This window comes from Rissa tridactyla, chromosome Z, assembly GCF_028500815.1.
Source record: "Rissa tridactyla isolate bRisTri1 chromosome Z, bRisTri1.patW.cur.20221130, whole genome shotgun sequence".
Lineage (NCBI taxonomy): Eukaryota > Metazoa > Chordata > Aves > Charadriiformes > Laridae > Rissa > Rissa tridactyla.
In genome coordinates, this window is record NC_071497.1 from 75,376,688 (window position 1) to 75,390,405 (window position 13,718).

At 43.3% G+C, this 13,718-nt stretch overlaps 1 protein-coding gene across 5 annotated transcripts in view; it reads left to right on the forward strand.

The window, feature by feature from the left end:
* PDZD2 (PDZ domain containing 2) overlaps window positions 1–13,718 on the forward strand; it is a 147,240-nt gene that overhangs the window by 110,238 nt on the left and 23,284 nt on the right. For 4 of the 5 annotated variants that reach the window (XM_054185692.1, XM_054185690.1, XM_054185693.1 and 1 more), the window contains 8 exons: window positions 2,056–2,170; window positions 3,896–3,969; window positions 4,135–4,360; window positions 5,432–5,549; window positions 7,769–7,901; window positions 10,749–10,830; window positions 11,811–11,914; window positions 12,679–12,847. In XM_054185692.1, the coding sequence (XP_054041667.1) occupies window positions 2,056–2,170; window positions 3,896–3,969; window positions 4,135–4,360; window positions 5,432–5,549; window positions 7,769–7,901; window positions 10,749–10,830; window positions 11,811–11,914; window positions 12,679–12,847 (1,021 nt within the window). The remainder of the gene's footprint in view (window positions 1–2,055; window positions 2,171–3,895; window positions 3,970–4,134; window positions 4,361–5,431; window positions 5,550–7,768; window positions 7,902–10,748; window positions 10,831–11,810; window positions 11,915–12,678; window positions 12,848–13,718) is intronic. The other variant, XM_054185691.1, reaches the window with a different exon arrangement.

Genomic DNA, 13,718 nt, shown 5'->3' on the forward strand with positions numbered 1-13,718 from the left:
TCCCCCCAGTAATCTGTTTGTGCATTTGCTGGATACCAGCTGGCTGAATCCTAAGGGAAAACAGACAAGCGTTAACCTAGGTATATATTGTTTTCCCTAATCCAATCCACACTAGTATTGGAGCTGTCATTTAAATATGCTAAAAATATGCATGTCTTTTTCTGAAGTATTCTTTAAATTCATCAGATGGATGTGTTTTGGACTAAAAAGACTTGTTTTGACTTTCAAGCTCAAATACAAAACAAATTCTTTGTTATGCTTTAAGTTTAGCAAAGAGTTAGAAGTAGTGACTTCTCTGGGTAGATTGACTCATGGTTGCTATAACTGTCCTTGTTTCAGGAACTTCACATCTTTCATGACATTTCCAAATTAATATTTCTTCATTTTTCACTTACTTATATTTTTTACACCATTTTCATTGTAAAAATAAGCTTATTTCTCCCTTGGGATAAGCCACCCTCTCCTGCCTTTCTGCAGTTCGCTCCAAGGCGTTAGGAAGCAGTTGGGAGCATGCAGACTCTAGAGATCAGGAACCACCTCAAACAGCTGCTGGTTTAGGTGCCTTCCACTCACTTTTTGAGCCATCACCTCTGTTAGGAGGTGCGCTGTGTACAGTTTGTACAGTAGCATTTGCTTTATTAACTTTATGGGGACCTGGGACTTGAGAAGTATTTCCATAGTGTCTTTGTGTCAATGTCTGGGGCCCAAGTGTGTGCCCGTGGTTTGTCATCTGTAGGTAGATCTGCAAGGGCTGGTTTTCTGTTGGGCAGTGGCAGTGCTTCTCCAGGAAGGTGGGTTAATGTGGGAACCATCGTGATTTGCAGCCATATTTCTCCCAACCCACCCCAGTGAGCCATAGGGAGAACTGCTGTGTCCGTGCAGGGGAGTGCCAGGAGGCTCGTGTTTTCCGTAGGTTGCTTTGCAGTCGATAATTGCCCTGTAAAAAGTTAGTTGGCTTACTTTATGCTGCACGGGAGAGCCAGGATGCTTCCTTTCTAGAAATCAGTAATCTCTTACCAAAGGACTAGAAGCTTACAGCAGTGGTAGTCTGCTGTATGTTCATGGAGCAAAACAGAAGAGCTGGTTGTTGCATTGGGTTGTAAACACGGTGTTAGTGCCTGCCCTGGCAGCATCCCTCAGCTGGAGAGCACTGCCCGAGGCGCTCCTGGTAACCCTGGCTTCAGATCACTGAAGCACAGCGGTTTTCCACTTCCCTTGTCCACCTGGTCAGTGACTTATCTCTTTATTCTGTAAAATACATGTACAGCAGTGACAAGAGGAGAAATATGGGGGGGGGGGGGGGGGGGAAGTAGGGGGAAAATGGATCAAGGAAGTGATTTGGCTGGGAAATAACTCAGCAGAAGGGGGAGAAGTTCGTTCTCCTGTGCTCATCCATTCCCTGATCAGCTTCGCGAGACGGTCCTGCAGCCAGCCGGGGCAGCGCAGGGGCAAGAGCTAACAGATGGAGCCCTGGGGAATATATTGATCTAGATTTATTTAAATACAACGTGGTGAATGTCTCCAGAATAATTAAAAATGTACGTGTGCATGGCAGCACCCCCACGCCAACCCCCTTCCAGCTAAATTCCTGACATTACAGCACTGACCTTATGTCATGTTCTTAAGCTTTTCTTTTTCCTGAGGAAATGCGGGATCTGCGACAGCAGAGAAAACTACAGTTAATCCTGGATATAGGTCTCAGGGGTGGGAATCTACAGTCTGTCAATTTAAGGGCAATGTGTTACAGTTTTTAAAATGGGAATAGGATAACATAAAGCCGCTGACCCAGTGTTTTTTAAAAAAAAAAACAACTCTTGAAATAGTATTTCTGCCTCTTAGCTTAAGGTGCCTGCTGCTGCTTTTTGGGCTGGTAAGTGTGTTGATATCAGAGTGAAAGTGAATCAGGAAATGCAAGCAGAGGTAAGACAGCAGCACGATTCATCAGCAGATATTAGGGCTTGATCTTTCCTTTGTCTCGTATGTTATCAGCAGTCTTTCTCATACAGGTGAGAATAAAGTAAGGTGCCACCTGTGTGTCTTCTCCCTTTTCTGCAGGGTCTTGGATTCAGCATTGTGGGAGGTCAGGACTCTGCTCGCGGACGCATGGGGATTTTCGTGAAGACTATATTCCCAAATGGAGCAGCAGCTGCTGATGGAAGGCTTAAAGAAGGTATGGTAGAGAGAATCCAACTGCATATAAAGGACCACAGCGGGATATTACTTCAGTCCAGGAGAAAAATTCAAGTACAGCTTTATTTAGGCACCTGGCCATCAGCAAGAGCCTGTGAAGGATGTAACATACCCTGTTTGTCCATCCTGGGGAAGATCATTCAGAGCAGTTAACTTGATTATATTGCGTATTGAGAAGGGGAAACTACAGCATGATGTGAGGTTTTTTTCCCTTCCTCTTCAGTGAACTTCATTTGCTCAAGCCATAAGCTGCAGTTCTTCAGTTAGAGAAGGTCATTGATAGCAATGAAATATATCTATTCAACCAACATCTGGCTTTAAGATGCTGGTCCAAGAAGGGGTTATACAGAGGGACATGCTTGGGAGAGGCTATTTTGGCCCCTTGTGCTCTCTGAGCCTCTTGGTGTGATTTTGATATGAATCAACAAGGGAGAGTGATGACCAGAAAATGAGAAGAGGAAGGATAGGATTGGCAGTAAGGTCGCCCAACTGGCTAAAGAAGTAGATATATCCTGATTTTATTACTGCTTTTCCAGTCGTGATATCTGATCTGGACGTATAGCCTGCTCTGTGTGTGTTTGCACCCTGGTCCAAGTGTTCCTGCGCCACACAGACAGACTCTCACACACTGTTGAAAGTACAAAATGACCATGAATTCAGAACAGTGGTTTACAACTCTTCCGCAGGGGCTGGGTTACTTCTCATCCGCGGAAGGCTGCTCCTGTGTTACTTCTCTCAAGCTGCTCCTGTGTTACTTCTCTCCTTCTCATATCGTCATTCCCCTCGTTACATCTCATCACACTTGTTGTATTTGAGGCTGCTTTCAGTGCCAACTCTCACACTTGCTGCCAGAGGGAAGCTCATGTCCCTGCAGCATAGGTTGTGCACTCGCCATGGGAAGCCAAAAAGTGGCATCTGTCCCATAAACCCAGCAAGCCTTTGCAGGCTATTCAGAGCTCACATACTTTTTTTTTCAACTGGGACAAGGAAAGTAGCAGAGGGGTAGACTTGGCTGATGGCGTCACCGCATCTAATTTTGCACAGACGCAAGTAAAATTGCAAAAAGGGGATCAGGATCCTGCTCGCTTTGCCCTCCTTTTAATAAAATGAAGGTAGATCAAGACAGCTGGGTGTAAGTAGTAAGACCCAAAGTCTGGAAGCAGGTAGAAATGTGATGGAAGATGTTCTTTGGGGTGAGAAGGGCATTTGCTATCACACGTTTGCAGTGTGTGGGCTACTCGCTTCTGCGTCCACAGGCATTTAGTAAGAGGACATGTTTGCTTTCTGCAGCAAGGCCAGTTTTCTCTGAACAGGCTTTGGAGTGATCTGCTGTAGTGTTTTAGTTAGATTCATGTTTCTCCTGTTGATACAAAAAAGGGATTTTTGTAGTCCCTTTGGATTTCATGTTATGAGCATTTATTTTCAGACTTCAGTTAAAATCTGCGGTGTTTTCAGCTTGTTTGTTAGTATGAGAATGCCAAGCTAAGGATCTCTGCTGAAGAACAGCCTTTACTCTGCTAATTCATCACTATTAACTTGCAAAGGCATTAGGAAAAGTTAAAATAAACTGAGAGCCGTAAAAGGCTTTTTACCGAGCAGTTAATTGGAATACTTACAGTAGTGGGTCGCCTTATGTACAGGAAGGGATTTTTACATCTCTGTAGCCTGTATATTGCTGACTTCATTTTTTGTGTCTAATTACCAGGGGATGAAATCCTAGAAGTTAATGGAGAGTCTCTACAAGGGCTGACCCATCAGGAGGCCATTCAAAGGTTTAAGGTAACATAGGTGTACTACAGGAGAGATTCATGCTTCTCTTCGTTCAGTGCCGTTTAGCATCCAGGCCTTTATATTCTTCTGCTGCCATAGATTACTGTACGCAGGTTTACTGGCAAATGTTGGCGTATCGCATCACCTTACCGGGCTTCTCTGATGTTTCTCCAGCAACTCAAGAAAGGAGTGGTGACGCTGACAGTGCGGACGCGGCTGCGCAGCCCCAGCCTCACGCCCTGCGCGACTCCCACCTTGCTGAGCCGCTCCAGCTCCCCCAGCTCCAGCGCCAGCGGTGGCACGCCGGTCCCCGGACCTGATGAGGCGGACGGTTCCTCCTCCAGCCGCAAAGGACCTGGCCCGAAGGACAGGATTGTCATGGATGTGACGCTCAATAAAGGTGAGGGTCCATTGAAATAGGCTTGGAGAATGAATCCATGCTTTCTAGGGGAGTTTTTGGAAATAGGATAGAGGCTCTAGTATCCAGGGCACCTACCCATGTCCATCTGATCGTGAACCACAGGATGGATGGGAAAAACATCCTCTAATGCAAAAACCTTTGAAGAATTCCCCCTTCCACATTTTTCTGCTCCAGAGCCAGGAGACTTTTACAGGGAGCAGTCAGTATCCGTGCTGCTGGAAGAAGGGAGGCTGTGAGATACCAGGCAAAATGTGAATCAACCTCTTGGCAGCCCAGGTGGCCATGCCCTTCTTGTAAAGGGCAGCGCTGAGGAAGGCAAAACCACTCAGTGTGCTCAGAATTCCTCAGGTGAGCTGTTTGAACTCCTTCCTGAGGGTTGCTGTCATTATCAATAATTGCACAAGCTAAACTTAGAGCATATGCTATGTGGAGTGGGACAAAATGCCTATTTTAAAGGCTTTAAATATGCTGATTTTAAAGGTTGACTTAAAAATTAGGAGTGAGAAGGTGAGATGTCCAGCAATTCCTATTTCAGGAGTGCCGTTATCTAAGGATAGCAGAGGTCGAAGTGGACGGAGGTAATCACTGAAGCAGAGGCAACGCCTCACCTTTCTTCGTTCCTCTTTGCTGAGGGATGCCATGCAGATATTTAACAAAAGAGAGCAGCACAGCTGACAGCATCTTCTGTGCTCACAATTTCAAGTGACATCTTTATTGGATTGCTGCCCCCTCTGCTTTGTGCTTCAGACTGTGTCAGACCTTGTGCGACATTTCCAGGCGGTTCCCATGCCACACAGAAAATTGACTGGGAGTGGAGCTAGTCCTCTCTGCTGGTGGATCTCAGAGAACAGTCAGGATCAGATATTTTCAATCCTGATTTCCACTGTTGGTCTTGGCTTCCTGACTGACTGCACCTAAGGCCAGCCTTGAAACAATACAGGAGTCTTGGTCTCAGATGGGATGTGGGAACACAAACACTTTGTGTGTCCTTTGCGATTACAATCTACGCAGAATAACAGCACTTTTCTTTGTACTTTTTGTTTTTGACAGAGCCAGGGGTTGGGCTTGGCATTGGTGCCTGTTGTCTCACGCTGGAAAACAGTTCTCCGGGGATATACATTCACAGCCTGGCCCCAGGATCAGTGGCTAAAATGGATGGCAGATTAAGGTTAGTTAAAGTAGAAACATGCTGGAGTGGTTTTACAATAAAATTGATTCAGACTTTGTTTTCACCAGTTGGTTGGTGTAGCAGGGAGGGGATTTATAGTTAAGCATTCACGAAAAAGAAAACACTTAAATAAAGACATTCCAAAGTGGTATTAAATACCCAGGAAACATTATTCTCTGTGCTGGAAGCAGCACGATGATTAAGGTTTGGGGTTGTTTTTTTTTTAATTCTCTATACAGAAAACTGAGCCTAATAGCACCCTTTGAGAAAGGGGAGCGGGAAGAAGTGCAGCCTCCTATGTTTTTATCAGAGCTGGAGCCAGAGACCCCAGATTGGGAGGAAATTTGCAGAGCTCTGCTAAAAGCTCGGTCACCTGAAACTCTTTTAAAAAGAGGTGGGGGAGATGTTCTTGCAAGCTGACTGTGCCCATGGCTGCAGCAGCGCTTTTCTGCCCGTACTGTCTGTCTGCCAGGATTGCTGCAGGCTGACCTGCCCATCTCATTTACTCTGTCGTGGAGTTTGGATGTCTTTAAGGAACCATAAGAGAGAGAAGCAATCATTCCTAGGGTTCCCTTGTGCTTTACCTTGGTTTAAGTGACAGAAAGTTATTTGCTGGTCCTCCTCTCCTGGAGGCCTTGTTTTTAAAAACCATTGGAGGAAATCTTCCACCTTCCTGCCTTCCTGCGTCAATGCCGGAGGGTGCTGGGAGCATCGCTTGGGAGGGGAGGCTGCACTGAAGACCCACGGGGACTGCGTGATTCGCAGCGAGCGTGTGGCATGAGCACTGGTGCAGGGAGGCTGAGCAAACACCGTGCTTTCGCATGGGTAGAGAGCGCCTTCTGTTTCCTTGCTCACCAGGAAAACTGTGATCGAGCAATTTGATTCTTTGGAATAAGGGAAGAAGATAATTTTATGGTGGCATCTCTGCCAAAAGCCTTGAAAGTTCCTACCAAGTAGAAATGTCTATAGGAGACACTATTTAATGCGAACTTGCTTTCTTGTAAGCCTCTTTGGAAAATATTGCAGCGCTGGTCGTGTCTGTGTATAACAGCTGTATCGTTTATTAGGTTTAAGTGATTGATTATATCCAGGCATGCTTCCCAGATTTCTAGCTTGCTTCTTTGAGACATTGCTTCTGTTGTCCCATCAGTGGTTTATGGCTCCGTAAGCCAAAACTTGCAGGATGGTTTTGATTTTTGGAAAGCTTTGTTAATCAAATACTGGCTTTGCAATACCAGAAGGGGTTTGAATACAGCTCCTCCATATCTGAGCTCCCCCCCTCAATCATGTGCCTGTGACCCTATTTCTGTAGTTTCTAATAGCTGGATAAATCTCAAAGATGGGCAGGGCAGCGGCATGATCACACACGGATGGGTCACCCTTTGCTTTCAGGAGCCTGTGCCACAGGTGCAGGTTCCTGAAGGCTGCGACATGCAGTTGCCACTTTGCCTTCATCGTGTGGACTCACAGTGCAAACCCATTTCCATTGTCACAAGTAGCCCAACATAAATCAGCAGTAGTAGATCGTTTGAGCATGTCTGTTGGAAGCAAATGCCCTAGTAATTATGGAGAAGGTTTTAATGATATCCCTAGTTGATGATCTTTTCTTTTGAATACTTTCAGATGTCTGAGCACCATGAGCAAGAGTTAAGAAATAGGGAAAGCAAAACTAAACAATGTATGCTTTCCTCTCAGAAGAGTGGTGATTTTTTTTTCTTTTTTCTTTTTAATGGGTTCTATATGTTAATTTGAAGCAAATACAGGCTTATCATGCTCAGTTTTTTCCTGGAGACATTTCATAAACTCGTATCTAAATCATGAGTTTCTTATCAGTGTTTGTGTTAAGTAATTCAATATGATGGGAAGGAACAGCCCATCTGAATCTAATTTTTCCTCTTCTGTGCTCAACAAGTATGTGAATGCAGAACTGGAATTGAAGTTTGCTTTCACCCCATTCCAAATGCAGCCAATTTTATCTCTTGATTCAATAGAGTTTGTAGCACTGACGGTAAGTGCAGAGGGGATCTCTGGACCTCCCTCCTGAAGGCAGCAGGACTTAAAGCATTCACGTCACTGGGAGCAAGGGCAAGACTGGCTTCTTTGCGAGTCAGGTCTTTTCCAGACACTTGCATCTTTGAAAAAAGCTTGGCCATCAGTTGAAAGCACGAATGTTTCTGTAAAAGGCGGTTGTGATTAACCGGCTCTGTGTCTCTCTGCAGTCGGGGTGACCAGATCCTGGAGGCAGATTCGGTGAGTCTGCGTCACGCGGCTTTGAGTGAAGCCTATGCCATCCTGAGCGAATGTGGTCCAGGTCCCGTCAGCCTTATCATTAGTCGGCATCCTAACCCAAAGGTGAGGAGAAAACGTGTTAGTGTGTCTGGGGTGTTTTCAGCCGGCACTGTAATTTGAGTCTCGCTGTTGGGAAAGCAGCAGATGAATATTGGATTTTTCTCTCTATGGCATGTGTTGTGCAAGAAATCAGGAATTGTAATGATGCCTTCCAGTTTTGTAAGTTGTAGCAATGCTGGACTGTCCCTGCTGCTTTTCACTTAGTCACCCACTGCTCAAATGCAATTTTCCTGGAACTACTTGAGTGAAGTGTTCCCGTCTTTCTTGGTACTTGGACCAAGTGGCAACACAAATACAGCACAAGTCCTCTTCCTCCTTAAAGTTATTTTGCAGTTAGTTTGTCTTTGAGTAGCATGTAATTTAGGGCCAGGAACATAAATATCAACAGATTGAACTGATCAACTATAATAAAGTAGTAGGAATACTGTTTTTAAAAAAGTAAAATCTGTCCAAAGATGAAAGTTTTCTGTCAGGAACTAAAATGTGAGAATCTGGAATGTACTGCTACTGTGAAATCTCTTCAAGGGCAATTTGGAAATAAGGCTGCATTTACAAAGTGAGTATTTTCAATCAATTTTTAAAAATTGGTGATAGAAGATAAAAGCCTTTTAACCAAGCTATAGGGAATAACAACTTCTTTTATTTCACTATTTCAAAGAACTTCATGAGTGTACAAAACCTTCCTGTTTAAACAGGAATGAAGCTGTAAAAATATTTGCATTAGTGGGTCCAGAGAGCTCTGACTTTTGAACTCGTAACTACAAATGGAGGCCTTAATAAATCCATATCTAGGAGAACTCAGGTTTCTTATTTTATAATTAATTGCGTATTTTCTGCTAAATCAAATATACAAACAATAAGCAAATAGGGGTCTACTGCCCAGAGTTTATTATCATTGCTGCAAGGCCTTGTGCTGCTAAAAAGAAAGAAGCTGTGGTTCTGTTAGTCAAAGGTAAGCATGGAGAGGGTAAGGGTTGGGCTTATAGCCTAAGATAACAGTATTTCTAGGGAGTCTGTGTGCTGTGCTGAACCAGCATGATGGTTCCATTTGATTGCATTATTAAGGCATATAGACTTTTTGGAGAGTCTGTAAGTAGCATGAAATAAAAACTCCATGGAGTAGAGCCTGACCTCTCTCCCCCGTCCTTCAGCTTGCTGTGCCGGTGGCTTGAAAGCCGATGAATGACCTAACCAAGTATCTGCTGAGAAGATGAACAGAGTTAAGCTAATTGCTTGCTATTTCTCGGTAACAGAGGGAAACTATTAAGTGGCTCCTATTACACTTTTCCATAAGTGATATTTAAAATGACAACAAATCCTTTGCCAAGAAATTCTAGGAAAAGCTAAAAGTTGAGCTGGAGAGACCCTAAAGCATTTCCCCCCCGCCCCGGCAGTATTGAATCCACAGTCCCTCATAGTTGGATCGCTGAAGAGTGCCCATATGGGGACCCATATTTACCATTATGTCACTTTTACCCTTTTTCTGATGGTGCTGGGGGATCTACAGAAGTGTGTGGGGGGTGTATTTTATTTTAATTTATTTTATTTGCTCTTAATAGTACCCCAGTCTGCAAATTGTAGTTAGCGATTAGCTTGTCCCTCTCCAGTTTGATCCGCCTGAGGCGTAGAGGATGCTAAAACCCAAAATTGGCAGAGCTTGCAGAAGTGGGGATTTTTGGTTAGCTTTAAACAAATACTGCAGTCTGCCCAACACCTAGTTTTACTCTTGGGACATCTTGTACCCAAAGGTTTGTGTAGAGCTCCTGGAGCGTGCTCCCTGGGCTTGGTCTGTATCCTGTAGGAACTCCCTGTGCCCCAGGAGCCCAGAGGCGTTTGGTTTGCTGTAGGGTCATGCCACAGGCTGAAAACGGAGATGTATTTCTACAAAGACTCATGTTGTTTTGGACATTTTTATACTTAGTGTCTCGTTTTATGACACAAAAGGTCCATAGTACATTTTGTTGCTGAATATGTTCACTTCGGTGTCTTCATGTACTTCCAAGAGAAATACCACAAAATTTTCTTTCTTCTTGTTATTCTGAGTGAATGTGGCATTTAAACTATGTTTAAACTGCTGAGTTTGCTTAGGAATCTTTCAAATCTTCATGGTTCAGAAAGATTCAAGTTTCTAGTCTCTATTTATGTTGAATTTTAATTCATGTAAAGCAATGTGTATAGAAATTATTTTCGACAGAATTAACTTGCTTTCTGTTTTTAAATATATACTCCTGTTATAAAATTATATGGAGTTTTCCAGTAATAAGAATTAAGTGCATGGCAGTAATTCAGGACAAAATTAGCAAATATGGTAAACCAGTATTTATTCTTTAACCAGAGAAACATTAATTACCAATTACTCACTTAGGTTTTCTTTTTAAAAGCAAGAAATTAAAATTAAAAAGACAGCTAGTATCTTGGGAAGTCTGCTATTCTTCCGGTAGGTTAAGTGTAGAATATCTTCTGATATATGCTTGTACAAAGCAGTCTTTGTCCATTTTAAGGTAATATTTTCTCAATAAATCAATGTACAGCACTTAATTGAGTTAAAATTGTGGTGTAATGGCTTAATTTGATTTCTTTAAGTCTGGGGCTGTTTTATTTGTTTTCGTAAAGTGGCCCTTGGATATGGTCTTCATGAAGTCAGCAGGCTTCTGCCTCATGGTTTCTGCAGCAGAGTGGCATGGAGGGAATCTGAACGTCTTAGGAGATCTCAACTAGGTCTTCTTTACTGCATCTTTAAAAATAGTAGCATATCTGAAATTAATCATGTACTTGTAGTGATAAGTGGTCGGATGTTCATCTTCACTTTATCTACCCATTTTGACCTCTGTGTTTTTCATTTGACTGTAGGTTTCTGAGCAGGAGATGGATGAAGCAATAGCTCGTACTACCCACCGAGAGAGCAAGGATGCCAGCTCCTCTCATGTCACAGGTAGCAGCATGTTCTCTGCTAAAATGTGTCCTTTTCCAGATGGAGGAAGGTTTAAGGATGTGCTCTTGGGTTCCCCAACATCAATATTTTGAGGGCCTTCAAAACAGCAGAGCAGTTCAGGGTGTATAATCACTGTGTCCACTGCAGAAATTTTAGCAAAAACATCCAGTTCAGATGGATCAACTCTATAGCTCATGTTACTTGCTGTGGGTTTCACTGGGCTGCCATGATCTGAAGGTAGGGTTGCCAAGAGGTGGTTGCTCTATCTGCTCTTCAAGGTGAATGGGAATCACAATGGCCTGGTTGGGAAAGGACAGAAGGAATGAGCTCCTTCTATATACCCTTATCCATGTAGGTGGCCAAAAGAAAAAAAAAACAAAGAGAGTATTGTTGTGTCCATTTGAAACAGTCCAGGTATTGCATACTGGACTATATGTTTTAACTCTGTTTTAATCTTTGGGGTCACGTCAAAACATGTGTTCTGGCATTTGTCTGATGTTTTTGAACTCCAGATTTAGCACTTCGTAAAATCTTGCAGATGAAAGCAAACTCTTGGCAATGGCAGGGTGGCTAGTAAGGTGATTTTTAGACAGATATGTTAGATTTGTAATTATTCTCTTTACATCAGTGTCACCTAAGACCTTTTCTGAAGTAGACCTTGCCAGTGGCTGCTAATTTGTCTTTCGAGGTTGCACCTAGTTTAGCAGCATGCTTCAGGGGGTGAGGAGGACCATCTCCTGCTCATCTCTTGTTCATAGCTCTGTTCTGGGCCTGGCTGGCGTAACGTGTGTCTGTGATCATGTTTCACCTGATCTGAGGGAGAGCTTGTGAAATGTTAAATAAATCTCACTTCAGGAAAGCAATTCAGATAATAAATAAGTGAGATGAAATGCAGCTCCCAGCTCAGAAGGTGAACGAGCAGCTTGTTTGGATGGACCACAACTTTAATTTTTGGCACCTAACTAAGCTGTGCTTAACAGGAGCTGCACAAAAGAGCCCATCTCCTAATGTGAAGGCCAAACAAGGAGAGACCTCATCTCCCCTCAGCTGGACTATGAAACGCTTCCTGGAGCCAGCAAGCCGGGTAAAAAGATTAAATGCAATAAGAACAGCATCTGCTTCAAATTCAACTTCTACTGAAGCTCTTACTTGATCAGGGAGTTCAAAACTAAACCTCTGTGTTCCTTCCCTGTCACATGGGCTCCATAAAAGGGGTTGTTTCTTACGTTACGTATTTAAATCGTGACAGCAGCAAGCTCCTTTTTGTCTGTGTGGCTGTAGCCTTTGGGAGCGATGCGCAGAGCATGGCAGAGAAAGCTGTGGACTCCCACCACCTGCCACCTCGAAGGCACCCTTGCTCTGTGGGACACAGGGATGAAGTTAGCAGGAGAGACCTGAGCCTGTGGGCAGAAGGCTGAGCGCTCGGTCTCTCTATGTAGCTTTTGCAGTGAAAAAGTCTCTGTTTTTCCTGGGAAAGCCAAAGAAGCCATACAAACTGTGTCCAGCGGTACAAACCCTTCCCTTCTCCCAGTACAGAAGGTGTATAAAGGGAATTACACGAGTGAATGGTTTCATCCCTTGTTTCTGCATTGAACCACATCTGCAAAGGAGTGGGATTTGGAATCCTTTTATATTTATTATACGGGCTAAAAATGTACTGATATGCATCATTTCAGCCATCCCAGTTTGACAGATTGTTTTTCAATATACTGACAAGTCTTCTGTTTTAAAAGTTGGCTTTAAACATCCTTTATTGCTCCGGCAGTGTGAGTGGAGTTTGTGGTGCTTGCATGCAGACAGGGGTTTAATCATCGATGACGGCCGGTCACAAGGCTCACTTCTTTTCAGCAGGGATCCGTCAGCTCCGAGGCAGAGCTTTCCCAGTACTTCTCGCATGACGGCACAAGCCAGCTCCTGTTTGCTGATGCTGTAACCGGTTCCTGTGATGAAGAGCAGCTCCGTCAGAAGAACAGAAGCAGTTTGCTGGATGATGGCTCTCTTCTTCCTGGCAACCTGAGTAAGTGACGGAAATGTGTCTGGTCATTTGGCTAATGAGGGGAGAATCGCTGAGCGCTGGTTTGCTTTACAGGAGAGCTATGGTGATTCCTGTGCTGGTAAGAGACGCCGGGCAGCATAGTGCAAGCCAGTGCTGATTATATGAAATTCTGGAAAATGGAAGAGGTTTACAACAATGCACATAAATGCCCATTTCCATGGTATTTTGCCCAAATTGCTGCTCTGATTAAGTGAAATTGACTTTATTGCATTGGTTTGGCCGAAACTAGATTGACAGCACTGCACGTTGGTGGATTTTTTTCAAATGTATGATCATCATCTGGTTGATTACATTTAAGTGAAAATGTTCATAGCTATCTCAAATACACAATTTCAAAATGTCACATATAGCAGTGTAGAAAGAATCAAATGTTCAATTTGACATCGTATTTTGCATATGTGCCTTTCTCCCCATAGTAGTTGATTGAAAGAATCTTAGATATCCTTTCTGACATGCACCTGATCTCAAATTCAAAGGATATTACATTTTTTCTTTCTTTCCTATGCTTCTCAAGTAATGTCTTTGTCTACAGCATATTTTCCTCTGGAAATTCATTATTTAATGCTTAAAAGCATTTTTACATTTTAAAATACCCACAAAAGAAAGCAAACCAAAAAAACAAAATGCAGTTCTTTCTAAGAAGGATGTGGAAAGGTTTCTAGGGTTTACTGGTCTTTAGTTTGAAACTCATTGTCGTATTACTATGTCTTTGTTCAGGAAAGCATTTTTCACTCTTGGTAAGTTGATGCAGACAGTCCTGAGCATAGATTTAAGCAAAATATGAAAGAAACTCTGTTGTTTAAAGTAAAATACACATGTGAATTTGCATCCC